At 31.6% G+C, this 14,051-nt stretch overlaps 2 protein-coding genes across 2 annotated transcripts; one reads left to right on the forward strand and one right to left on the reverse strand.

The window, feature by feature from the left end:
• Positions 1-3,188: 3,188 nt before the first annotated feature.
• On the forward strand, positions 3,189-4,959 carry LOC18104505 (transcription factor bHLH30). Its single transcript, XM_006376280.3, has 2 exons — positions 3,189-3,626; positions 4,228-4,959. The coding sequence occupies exons 1-2, from the start codon at positions 3,318-3,320 to the stop codon at positions 4,723-4,725; spliced, it is 807 nt and encodes a 268-aa protein (XP_006376342.2). The 5' UTR covers positions 3,189-3,317; the 3' UTR covers positions 4,726-4,959.
• Positions 4,960-8,619: 3,660 nt separating this feature from the next.
• Positions 8,620-10,675, reverse strand: LOC18104506 (ABC transporter G family member 10). The gene has a single exon (XM_006376281.3). The coding sequence runs from the start codon at positions 10,518-10,520 to the stop codon at positions 8,688-8,690; it is 1,833 nt and encodes a 610-aa protein (XP_006376343.1). The 5' UTR covers positions 10,521-10,675; the 3' UTR covers positions 8,620-8,687.
• Between the last annotated feature and the right edge of the window lie 3,376 nt (positions 10,676-14,051).

Here is a 14,051-nt window from a genome sequence, read left to right on the forward strand (position 1 = left end):
TTGGACGGATGAACTACTGCCTGGTAATTGGACGGATGAATTAGTGCCCGGTAATTGGATGGATGAACATATTTGGGCGGATGAACTAATGCCTGGTAAATGACCGGGTAAACTAATGCCCGGTAATTGGGTGGATGAACTAATGCCCAGTAATTGAACAGATGAACTAGCGCCCGATATTTGGGAGAATGGATTAGTATCCCTAATGAGGGACTAATACCCCTGTGAAATGGCTAAGATTGGAATTAATTGGATGAATATGAAGGTGTAAGATATTAATGATTCATAACAAAGTATATAGGAGAAATATTTTTATATGGGTATAGTGAAATGATACATTGCATTTATTGATAATTATGTTGATAAAATATTAATCTTATTTTCGGGACCCTCGCAATAGTAGAATAGATCCTGCTTTAATATATGACACTTTTTGTGTATTTATAATGATCAACATGTATTTTGAGATTAATGAATGATGTAAAAGAGGTTGAATGAACCTTTTTATTTGTAGAACAAAATTGTTATATGTAATTAATGTGAATGCTATACTTAAAAATATCTTTGTGTTTGTATTATATTAAGTATTTGCATTTTATCATAGTTGCTCATAGGATTAGAAATGTTAGAATGATAAAAAATGAAGAAGAATCCCCAAATTTGTATATTTAACTAAGAAATTGTCCCGGATAAAATAGTGGGAGAATTACATTCATAATCTAAGTTTTTATTGTTTTTCTTAGAATCAATTAATTTTGCAAGTTATGTAAACCTTAGAATTATTTATGTATTTTGTTTTTATTGATTGCATCTTTATTATCGGACAATACATGTCTATTATTTTTGTGATGTATTGATTGGGAAAGAGGTTCAAGATGATTGAACCATAATTATGATATGAATTGTGTCAGGAATGAAGATGTTGATAACTTGGTATGGTCCCGTTACAGGAGTAACTCTGTCGAATTTTTAGTAAAAAAAAAATTGCACTTAATAAAAATTAACACTTATAAATAAACATGTTTTTTTTTATTTGGGTCGTGACACAAGGCGTTTGAGTCTGGCGTGTTTGCCAGGCCCGGGCACTTGAGCTTGGAATGATTGTTAGACTCAAGGCTTTTAGGTCTTGAATGGTTGCTAGACTCACAACGCTTATAGGTTTGGCATTTTTCTCAGACCTAATACGCTAAAGTGACAGATAAGAAGCAATGAATGAGAAGAAAAAGAAAGTCAAAGAAACATCTTGCGAAAAAATGAGAAAATTGAAAGTGAAACTATTATTACAATCCACAGAAAAAGTCTTTTGATCTACAATGATTTCCTGACATGGTTGCTAGACCCAGGCGTGCAAATCTGCCCGCCCCGCGCCTGGGTCTGCCAATAATGTTAGACCCACGATTGAGTCTGGCGACCATGTCAAATCCAACCATGATTGTCAAACCAAAGTAGTTTGGGCCTGGCATGGTTGCCAGACTTATGGTGCTTATGAGTTTGACATTTTTGCTAGATCTCAGGCCCTAAAGTGGCAAAGAAGAAGCAATGAATGAGAAGAAAAGGAAAGCTAAAGAAACGTATTGTGAAAAGATAAGATGAGAAATTAAAAGTGAAACTACTATTACAATTCATAGTAAAAAATCTCTTGATCTACAGTGATTTGTCCACACCATTTAACTTTTATTATAATGTTATTATAATTATAGTAAAGAGAAAATAAATCTCACTTTATTAATGAAGGGAATGTGACTAAATTGAAGATAAAAATTGTTTTAGTATATGAACAATATCAAATTTTCTATTTAATTTCAATTAATTTATTTTTCTTATTTATTGATGTTTGTTAACTATATTTATTAAATAGTAATAAAAATATTTTGAGTTTCAAAGATGTTTTTGTGGAATCAATTTTTAGATAATCTTTATAAATCTATTTCATTTTAAAAGAATCATTGTAATTTATCATATTTTTTAATTATTAAATTAAAAATATTGGATTAGATCCCTTACTAATTGGCATATCATATTTGATAAAATTATTGGATACCATTAGATAACTCGTGTGAGATCCCATTGCAGTATCAACAATAAAAAGTTAAAGATGAAAATAAAAAATAAAATAAAAGGACATGTAAGATTTGTCCATGATTGTTGGAGTTTATTTTTTAGATTCTAGCATAGTAAAAAGAATTGATAAAATAATACAGTGCAAAAATTATTTAGAGAAATAATATAATATAGAGAGTCGCAAATACATATACAATTTGCGAGTCGCATATGCCATATGAGAGTCTCTTAAATTGCAAAATTTTTGAACACAAGATTTAATAAAGAGAGAAGAGAGAGAAAAGGAAATAAAAAAAAACCTCGAAGACATATCTAAACTTTGATGATAACATCACTGTACCGTTGAAAAGACCTCAACGAGACAAATCCAATAATATCAAGGAAGGTTACTAACAATTACCGGAGTGGGCCACATGAAAGCAAGTGAGCCCCGACATTTTTGGATAACTCATATGGTTTGTGACTTTTTTTGGTATTGATGGATTCGTCTTGTCAAAATCTTTTCAACCATAGTTTTGGTGTGCCTCCAAGGTTTTTTCTTTCTTTGTTTTCTCTCTCTCCTCTCTCCTCCTTGTAACTTGTGAAGAGATAGGAGAGATAAAAATATAAAAAAAAGTGAGACTCTGGAAATGCAAAAAAGTCTTAATGATGCACCATTGAAACTGTAAAACAGATCCGAATAAAACGAATTTATCAAAACCAAATAAAATCATAAATGATGAATAAAATATGCCACATAAACTATCCAAAGGTGTTGGGCTCACTTACTTTTGAGTTGTTCGTATGGCTCATTCTAGTTATTGTTTATGATCTTTTTTGATATCATTAGATTTATCTTATTGTATCATTATTACAGTCTTAATATTTTTCCTAATAAATATTTTTCTTTCCTTTCTTTTCCAATAATTTTACAATTTAAAAGAGTCTGTTTTATTTTTACAGATATGTTTTTGCAACACATTATTTTATCAAAACAATTTTTAACTATGATATAATCCCCAAAAAAAGTTTAATTGTTGTGTGGATTTGTGCCTGGAAAAAAAAATACGGTCCGACCAACTATTCAAATATCTCCACCTGTACTACCACCCACCCTTTTATTGCCTCTCCTTTAAACAACAAAGCAAAGCAACGACCACATTCTAAAGACCAAACTTTTGTCTTCTCTGTTTTAATGGGAGTTGCACTTATTGGTATTATCAACTGGAAATTACATCAATACCCTTCCCTAGTTTGTTAGTGTTCCTATACTGGCTATGGAACCTTGTTCTTGGAACTCAGCAAGGGTGCAAGCCTCTGCATGTGAGGGAATGAGTGATGTGTTTTTGGTGAATTCTGAGTTACAAGCCGAAACAAGAAACGGGTCACGTTCAACTTCATCTTTGGTTTTTGATAATGAAAGAGGAGAGCTTGTGGAGGCTACCGTGAGAATGGAGAGGAAAGGAGTGTCGGCTGAGAAAAGCATTGCTGCTTTAAGGAATCACAGTGAGGCTGAGAGGAAGCGTAGAGCCAGGATTAATGCACATCTTGACACACTTAGGAGCCTAGTACCTGGTACTAGTAAGGTATTTGCTGTTTTTGTTTTGGTAATGTTAAAGTTTGAGTTGAATTGAATCATAGTTCTTAGAGCCTCTTTTTTTTTTTTTTTAATGAATTCTGTCTCTTAAAGCTTGAGAACAAAACTTAGCGAACGATTAGGTAATGTACTTGAAAGTGGTTATTATTTACTGTAATAACACGAGTTGCTTAATTTTATTTTTTGTAAGGTCTGTGCTGATAACTTTTGAATTTGTGAATTTCTTCAAGAATCTTCTATTACAATTCAAGTTCAATGTCTGGGAGATTTGTTGTGCTGCTTTTGTTGGTGAATGTACTTGAGTTGTTTATATAAGAATGATTAGTTATCAATTAGTTCTTGGCAGTTCTATCACCCAAAACACATATATTACCTGCTATGATTTTCTGGTAACTTTTCTCATTACTTCTTCTTGATTGAAATTGATCATAGATCAATGTTATCCATGGAGTACTTGATAAATAAATCTTGATATTTTGATGGACTTATTTGGTCATGTAAGAGCTGGATTGTTATGATCTTGTTAAGATTCCAGCTTATGGGCTTGTTGAGATGGGTTGCTGAATTACTAATCAATTTGAATCACTCAGATGGACAAGGCATCATTGCTTGCTGAAGTTATAAGCCACCTGAAGGAGCTGAAGATCCAGGCAGCAGGAGCTGGTGAAGGCCTTCTCATGCCACTGGATATTGATGAAGTGAGAGTAGAACAGGAAGAGGATGGTTTGTGCAGTGCCCCATGTTTAATCAGGGCATCTATATGTTGCGATTACAAGCCTGAAATCTTGTCTGGTTTAAGACAAGCACTCGATGCTCTCCATCTGATGATAACGAGGGCAGAGATTGCGACTTTGGAGGGCAGGATGATGAACGTTCTTGTGATGAGCAGCTGCAAAGAAGGGCTCGGTGGTGATAGCAAAGTACGCCAGTTTCTCGCCGGCTCCGTCCACAAGGCCTTTAGATCCGTACTTGACAAATTCTCTGCCTCGCAGGAATTCTCATTAAAACCCACGCTTTCGAATAAGAGGAGAAGGGTTGGTTTGTTGCAGCCGTTCTCATCATCTTCTTCTGGGGATCTCTGCAGTTGATTCCTTGCATGTTTGGCTTGTTCTGTATGAAAACGAGAATCGTAGACTTACACGCGTCTCATCTCTGCATGACAGATAGATGGCTGGATGTGCTACACTTGTTGCAATGAAAATTATTGATAGCATAGTGTAGTAATTATAATGTTTATTATCTCAATATAATTTCTTTGTGAAGTTATTTCAATTACATCTTCGACAGAAGTTTTAATAATTAATGTAAGTTGGCTTTTAGTCTTTTGCTTGCCTCAGCACTTCAGCAGTGTTATTTTGTCGGCATTGAACACTTACATTTGCTGTCAAGTCTCTTTTTGTGCTTAGCATTGTAGAGCTCCACTGTGTCATATGCTCTATGTGAGTGAACATACATGTTACCAATCTCACAGTCTTCAATAAATGAAAAATTATTGACAGAAAGTGTATTTCTTTTGGGGAAATAGAAGGAAAAAGAGAGTTAAAATGACTTTAGAAGCTGCAGACTGTCATAAAAGTAACAGCAGAAGGTGTATTTCGAACAAGTTTAACTAGATTTGAGTGTCTGGTATCATAAGAAGGTTTGATCTTATGGATGAACCCCTTGAAATCCTGTAGATGTAAGTGTATTGTTTAATCTAAATTGACCTACTTTTATGTTCTAAAACTGGATTACTGGAGTCGAACGCCCCCCTGCAGGCCTTTTCAAGAAACTTGGATCTGCAAAATAATAGAAGAATGTGTTTCAAGTAAAGCATCTAGTTCAAGTTAATTTGAACCGATGAAATATGAACTGAAATTGTGGTTTTATGCCTAATAAACCGAAAACATAGAGAGCCAAAATACGAACTCAATTCTTTTCTAAATTGAGTCGTTGGCAATTGAACTATATAATATTTTTAGGTTTGTTTTGTTTTTGGTTATTTTATTTTCGTGTCTTTTGTCGCGGGTTTGTAAAGTTAAATGGGGTTAACTCGATTTTTTTATTAAATTTTTTTTTTAATTATATCCTTTAATATTAGTTGTTTGATTTTCATATTATTATTTTTTTAATTTTTTATGAGATTATCACAAACTTATAATCCAGATCATAATTTTCATATTTTAATTAAAATAACCAACATCAATCAAGTATATTATATTTTAATATTTTTTAAAAAATTGATAATGATGTCCCATGAATCATTATTTTAGCATTTAAAGAAGGTGTCGTCCAATCTACATCAAAACTTAATTTATAATTAATTTATTTTTTATTAAAAATACGTTAGTAACATATTTACTTCTCTTTTTCATATATATTTTTTAAATTAATCCAACTGGCGATACATCGAGGGCACAGACCTAGTCTGAAACTAAATTCTTGACTGATCGGGAAGATCAGAGTCCACCAGTAACCAACCTTCCATAAGAACAAAAGATCAAATTTACTAGTAGAAAAAGATGATAGAACATATTTTTCTTACTGATAGAACAAAGCAAGCACAGGGCATCGGATTAGAACATGATCATTCGAGACATTACAACTTCTACGAGGCAAAGAGAGACAGTTAACCTTAAACTCCATGGCCATATGTTAAGACGACAATTAACGATGAATGGGTACAAAAGTAGAGAATATTCACGATGATAAGAGTGAGTATATAAATCAAAGATGAACCACAGCTATGATAGCAGTACTGCTCAATACTCATCTCACTACCGTAGGCTCTGTCTCCATATACAGCAGTCATGTAAGATTCCCATGCGGAATGATACGAGGCATTGTCTGCAATCACAAATTCTTATTCGCCGTATTCAGATAAGAACTAAGCGATTGATATGCCATACCCCACTAAAGTCCGAGTTCTATCTCTAGGCGCCTAGCCCCCAAGATGATGGTTTGGATTATAAGAGTGAGACTCGTTTATAATGTTCATATTTTGTCAAATGATGCATTAATCAAGGTTATGTTTATTTTTATGTTTCAAAAATATTTTAAAAAAAATTAATTTTTTTTTATTTTTTTTTTATTTTAAATTAATATTTTTTTTTGTATTTTTAAATCATATTGATGCACTAATGTAAAAAATAATTTTTAAAAATTAAAAAATATTATTTTGATATATTTTCTTTTAGTGAAAAACACTTTAAAAAACAACCGCAACCACAAAACATGCTGTGCATTTGTTACGGTTATTTTTGACTAGAATATTAAAATGATGATCTTGCTCCTCTAACATAACACAAGTGGCCTTGAAAGTAAGGGGCATGATAGGTTTTTAGTCGTTATTTATATAACAAAATTACTAATATGCCCCTTGAGGAAAAAACTAAAACATTGACGGGCATGGGCACTTTTGACTTTTTAATTTTAGTTACACGGTAAAACCACCACAATACCCTTGAATTATAATTGTCTTTGTCTTGGATGAAGGGGTGTTTTTATCTTTTTATTTTTTTTTTTGTAATTATCTAGTTTGAACAAGGACAATTTAATATTTTGGTATAAATAAAATATTATTTAATTTAAAAAAGACGGCTGCATATGGGGCTAACACAAACACGCGTGGGTTCTCCTGCGGTCTTCGGATATAGTGTGCGACACTATTTTACGGTCAAACTCCGGCTTGCACGGCGTCGCCTCCATTTCTAGGTGGCACGTGTGGCAAAAATATGTAAGGTTTTGCGCTAGTCCCTATTTCTTTTTTTTTCTTCCTTCTTTCCTCTCTTTCTCTCGATTCCAGAGCCAACCATTGCACATTCCCAAAACAACTCTTCAATTTATTTTTCTTTCAGATTTAGTCTCAATTCTTTTTATTTTTATTTATTTTATTTTAGATTATCCATAGAATTGAAAATTTCTTTCAATTTAACCCTTCTTTAGTTTTTTCAATTTTCAAACTTGATCCTCATTCTCTTGATTAAATTATATTTTCAAATGCATCCCTTAATATTTTAGCTCATTTTACTTTATGTCAGATTTGATCATTATTCTTTTAATTGCTATTTATTTTGTTTTTAATCTTTTTATTGGAATTTTTTTTTTGATTTCATCCCTCAACATTGTTTAAGTATAGCATTCAAATTTTGCCAGTCCAGTTCTAAAAATGTTAAATAGCATTCAAATTTTGCCAGTCCAGTTCTAAAAATGGTTGATTAGGTATAATCAATTGAGGTACAAAAGACCTCCAAATCAGGTCTAAAAAGATATTGTTTGATTAGTTTTGTTATTTTTTCTCAATATTTTTGGATTTTTTTTAATTTGTTTAGGCTTTTTATTATATTTTCTTTACCTTTTGATCTTTAAATCACTTCTAGATTTATTTAAGAAATTATAAACAACAAATTAATTAAAAAGAAATATTAAGTAATAAAATCTCCAATTAAGATTTTTGTACAGTGATACATGTTTTCTTTCTTTCCTGTATTGTTTCTGTGTCTATATCTGTTGATATTAGAGCTGTGTTAATTACCAAGGAGAACCTAATTATAGCTAATTAAGGGTGTCAATTGACCACCCTCTACCAAGAAAAATCCTTCAAAGGATATTATATTATTATTAAGAACTAAGATTTTTGAAGGTCGATGCATCAAAATAATCCTACAAAAAAAAAAGCAAAGAATCATGTCAACTGATCACCTGTAAGATTAGTTTCTGCAATCTTAATCTCCCACCTAATATGTTAGCAGAAACGGAGCAATAAATGTGTGCTAGGTAGATGTTCAAGGGGAAAGATGAACGAAGAACTCACCCTGTCAAGCTTTAATTAATATTTTGAGTGGCTGAAATCATAAGAAAGCTGAATGCTAAGGTTGAAGCCCCTTGGAAGCTGGGTTACTCGTGTTGAGCCAAGAACTGAAGTTGATGTATATATTTCTTGAATGATTGCTAAAAATTATTTTAATCTGGTTCTGAATAAGAGAATCAAAAGAAAGAATAGCTTCTCCTGAAAATCCTCTTGCATCAATAATTCTTGAATGAGCTTTCTTATTCGATTGCTGAAAATATTTTAAATTCTTGTTCTGTATGATCTGCACAGCAGAATTAGAAAGCAAAGAAGTCTGTATCCAAGAATGAAACCTGTCATTACTGCTAAATTACTCCATTTATTTGATTCTTCCACACCTTGTTGCTTCAGAAACTCCTCCCCGTACAGATAGCAGGATCCTTCTATATTCTTCAAGCACTTCCTCTTACCTTCCTCTCCTCCATATTCATTTATCATAAAACACTCAAAAGGGTACTTAAACAAGCTCAGATAATGCATGAAGATCCAATACTTGGGCATGTCGTCCTTCGCTATGAAATACCCAGAGAAAAGGAAAAACGACCCCACTAGGCCAGCAATCAGAGAGGTCCCCATGATGAAATTTGGCACAAGAGCACTAAAACATGCAACAAATGAATTTGACATCAAAACAACCATCCATACCACCAATAAAAAGTAGAGAAACCCATCCATTGTCCTTCTCAATCCAACCAGCCAGTATACTGGGGTGCTGTAGAGCAGTGCGACAACTAGAAGGAACGGAAGGAAAACTAGAGTGTTTGATACAACATAAGAAGAAACTCTATAAGCTCCTTTTGAGGTTTCTCTCTTTAGAATTCTTCTTTCTTGTAAGAAAATGGGTAAGCCTTCTGTTGTGGATGACAACAAGAAGGCGAGGCTGTAGGCAAAGAACCCAATTTGAGTCTGAAGTTTATGTCTCTTTGAATCGTTCATTACATCCATGAATATAGTTCCAAGAACAACCCCACCAAGCACTGCTTGTAGTATTCTTGCTGCAAAGAGCTGGTTGGTTCTGCAAATGATATGGGAGAATCTCTGACCCAGTATTAAAACCTCCTTGAATCGACCATTGGCGTAAATAGTTTCTTCAATATTGGTGTATCGGTTAGGATTTCTTCTGGTAAGCTCTTCATCTTGTGCTACAGCACTATTTTCTGTTTCTCTTGCTTCACTATCTTCCATGGCCAGGGACTCTGTCATCTCGATAGCGAACTCAAGCACATTAACATGCCTAGGAATGAAATGACCAGCAAATCTAAGCCGCTGTTCGAGGAGAAGCAAGGAACCATGATGATGAACAGTTCCATTTGATAACAACAGAATCTTATCAAACAGCTCAAGAATTCGGAAACCAGGTTGATGGATGGTCAACACGATTGTTTTACCTTGCTTTATAGCCATAGATTTGAGCAAGAGAATTATATTAAGAGCTGATGCTGAATCCAATCCAGATGTTGGTTCATCAATTAGAAGAACACCCGGATCATGAACAAGATCTACGCCTACAGAAACTCTACGTTTCTCACCACCTGAAATGCCTCGGTTTGATTCACTGCCAATTCTCACATTGGCAACGTGCTCCAATCCAAGTTGCTTCAATAGTTCTTGAACTATAGCTGCAGCTGTATGGAAACTGCCTGGCAACCTGAGGCGAGCACTGTACATGAGCGTTTCTTTGACTGTTAGAAGTGGGAAAAGAGCTTCATCTTGTGCTACGTACCCCGATAACCTCCGAAAGCATCTGGCATTTATCGGCTGCCCATTTACAAGAACTTCACCAGAAACTCTGCTAGGTGGAATTACACCAGCAAGAATCTCCAACAGTGTGCTCTTTCCTGCCCCACTTGGACCAGCAATTGCCATTATCTCCCCAGGTCGTGCTTCACAATTCACTTTCCTCAAAATGTACGCGTTATCATCCGCCGTTTTCTTCCAGAGAAGCCAGTTTAATTCATCGATTTGACCGCATAGCTTGTAAGAAAGGTTCTTCGTCTCGATAATATATCGAGCTCTCAAACTACCAGAGTTGGGAGCTATTCTTGGTAGTTCCATGGAGCTATAGTATACAAAAAAAGAAGAAGAGAAAAGACTGAGAAATGAACGTAAAAAGAAAAGGAGAGAAGAGAAGATGAGCTGACACACCAAACAGGATCTAGTTCGTACACGCTAGTGCATAAGCTATAGTTTGCATGCTTGATTACAAGCCTAACTCAGTTGTTCTTATATAAAATTTCACAAAAACATTTGGTCTTGGAGGATTAGGTGGTGTATAACGACATTTATCAGTTTCAAGAAATTACGTAAGTAATTGCCTTTCAGGTGACGTCTCCGTTGACCCAGTGTGGGGTTGGTCTTTTCGAGGCTTCGAGCATGTCATCCATGTGACTGGTGAATTTTCAGTTACAATCTTTTTTTTATATTTGTTTTTAGTGAGTGTTTGAAGTGATGTAGTTTTTATTTACAGATGCAGTGTAAAAATTATGTTTTACTTAAAAATAATAATATGAAATTAATATTTTTTTAAGTATTTTTTTTTTATAGATTTGATGTCTTGATGTAAACAAATATAAAAAAACTAATTTTTAATATATTTTTAAGTAAAAAACACTCCATATTATAATACAAATATATTTAAAAAATTATAAATAATATCTATGGCTTGATATTTATATCCCATAAATTATAAATATCATTTATGATTCTCTAAACTATATTACTTAGAAAAAAAAAACTCAATTTTTGTCCCCACTTCAATCTTTTTCCTTGGTTCATATATAGTAGTGTATTAATAGCCCTTGGTTTGCAAATTGAAAATCCTCTCCATTCTAATAAATGTTTAGATAGTATTTAAAATCGTGGGAGTAATTATTTTTTAAATTGTTTTTTAATTTAAAAATATATTAAAATATTATTTTTTATTTTTTTAAATTTATTTTTGATATTAACATATTAAAACAATTTAAAAATACTAAAATATTAATTTAAAATAAAAAAATTATTTTTTTCAAAACATGGTTAATTACACGGAAAAAACAAAACACTTCCTTGAAAATTCAAGGTTATTATTAACAATATTCCCCAACTGCTTTCTTGTTGTTATTGGCATCTATAAGCGTTAAATGAAGAGGTATTTTTAAACTAATAGATAATGATAAATTAAGTTCTTTATTTTTAATATTAAGATTGTTTAATACATTATAAATATATTCTTATAAGTGTCGATACCTGTTTAGAAGTGTGGTTACGATTGTTTTTTAAAGTACTTTTCACTTAGAAATGTATCAAAATAATATTTTTTTTTATTTTTTAAAAATTATTTTTGATATTAGCGCATCAAAATAATCTAAAAACACAAAAAAATATTAATTTTAAAAAAAAATTTCAAATTTTTTCAAAAACGCTTTTGAAATGAAAAACAAATAGAAAGTCAAACAATAAAGAAAATATCCTATTTCCCTCATTGAATTTATATAGTAATATTTTATTTCAAAGAGATTATTATTTCTGTTTAATTTTCCATATATAATAAGAATGTCATTAATGTATAAATCATATCATAAATTATTAGTTATTTGGAGAACTATATTCTACTCTCTCGTAAAAATATGTGTTTGAACGTGAAATTTTTTCATGGATCCCATATTTATATAAAAGGGATTGTATTTCCTTTCATTTTTATCCATGTTTTCTAAAAATACCTCTTTTTAATTGAACGTTCCATTTTAATTAGAGGTATTGTAACAAAATACGCTATTTAAATATTTTGACCAAATAATTATTCTGAAAAGGAAAAGGATAATATCACTCCAAAGGATTATTGTATTAATAGTTTTGTTGAATTAATATTTTTTAGAGGATGTTCGAGTGGTTTTCTCACACATTCGTACTAATATCTTTTTGGATGGGCCAACTTTAGAACCTAGAAAAGGCAATGTTGACTGTGAGTATAAAGCATTGGACCCAGTACAAAAGGGAAATTATAAGAAGTCGTGGTCATATTATATTTTTTTGAAAATGATATCAAAACTAAATTTTAAAAAATAAAAAGATATATTATTTTAATATATTTTTAAATAAAAAGTATTTTAAAAAATAATTTTTATGACATTTTTAATAATCACGAAAAGAATTAAGACATTTTTTATGGTAAATGTTGTTTTACGCAATCATAATTACGCTAGTAATGTCTGTAGTTTAAAACTACTTAATTTATCCAAGGATTTTAAGTTAATTTCAAATCTAAAAGAAGAAAATATCAGCATTATAGTTGCATTTTTTGATAATATAAAATTTGTCAACTGAAACTACTAAAAAATGTAATTAGCAACTATCCATTATGTTGCAAATAAAACTAAAATTCGTTACTAAAATAATTTAGCAACGGAATCAGCAACGGTAAATATCGAATGCAAATTTGTCGTTGCTGATTTTTTAGCAACGAATTTGTCCATTGCTGTGATTGACAAAATCAGCAACGGATTTTCCGTTGCTGATTGAATAATTATTTACAATCAGCAACGGAAAATCCGTTGCTGACTATATTATTTTTATTAAATTAATTTTTTTTATTTATTAAAATGAATTTTAATTTGTTTAATTAATTATTTATGGATAGTTTAAAAGTTGTAGAATATAACCAACATAAATTAATATTAAAAATAATTGTATCACTAATAAAAAATGGAATAAAAATAATATTCATATTATAAAAATTTAGTTAAACTTGCATTAATACAAATAAGTCGAAATACAATAAAAAGAAACAACAAAAGATACAATCATGGTGCTGGTTGCGAAGACGAACCATGATATTGTGGATCGACACAAGATGCATCAGGATATTTTGAACATGAAAAAATATAATAACAAACTTTTATTAAACAAATAATTACATAATAATAAGTAATTTTTTTCATACCTGAAAATATAACCTTAATAAATTAGTTTTAAGAAATTTTAACTTACTCTGTTGTTCCATACAAACAAAGCTCGTTTGATTTTTCTTTTATTACTCTGAATGTTAGCTTTCATCTTCTTGAGTCATCCTAACCGATAGCTTCTACGATTCACATCAAAGTATTTGATTTGCTTGTTTGTCCATTCTAGCCGTGTTTCCGATTTGTTCTTTGGATCAAAATTCATAGCTTCTGTTCTGATTGCTGTAGGGTTTGTGATTTGGTTAGGCATATTTAAGAGTATTGTAAATGTTATTTTTTAAAATATTTTTTATATAAAATTATATTTCATTTATTTATTAATTATACAACAACATCAAAATACTCTAAAAATATATATAAAAAATTAATTTAAAACTAAAAAATTTTAAAAGTATAATTCACTGCGATGTCAAATAGAACTCAGCTACTCATCGTTTGCTAGAATAGCTTTCAACAGCTAATCCTGTTCACGATTCGATGTTATAAACATCTACGCACGCAGTAATGATTCAAGACAACACTTGTGAGAATATTTCTTTGCACTATGGGAACATATCCCAAATAGAACCAGTAGCTGTGATCTTAACATATCCCCGGTGAGAAAATGGCTCATCACGCCAGACAATGCTCATTGCCAAAATCCAGC

This window comes from Populus trichocarpa, chromosome 13 (genome assembly GCF_000002775.5).
Source record: "Populus trichocarpa isolate Nisqually-1 chromosome 13, P.trichocarpa_v4.1, whole genome shotgun sequence".
NCBI lineage: Eukaryota > Viridiplantae > Streptophyta > Magnoliopsida > Malpighiales > Salicaceae > Populus > Populus trichocarpa.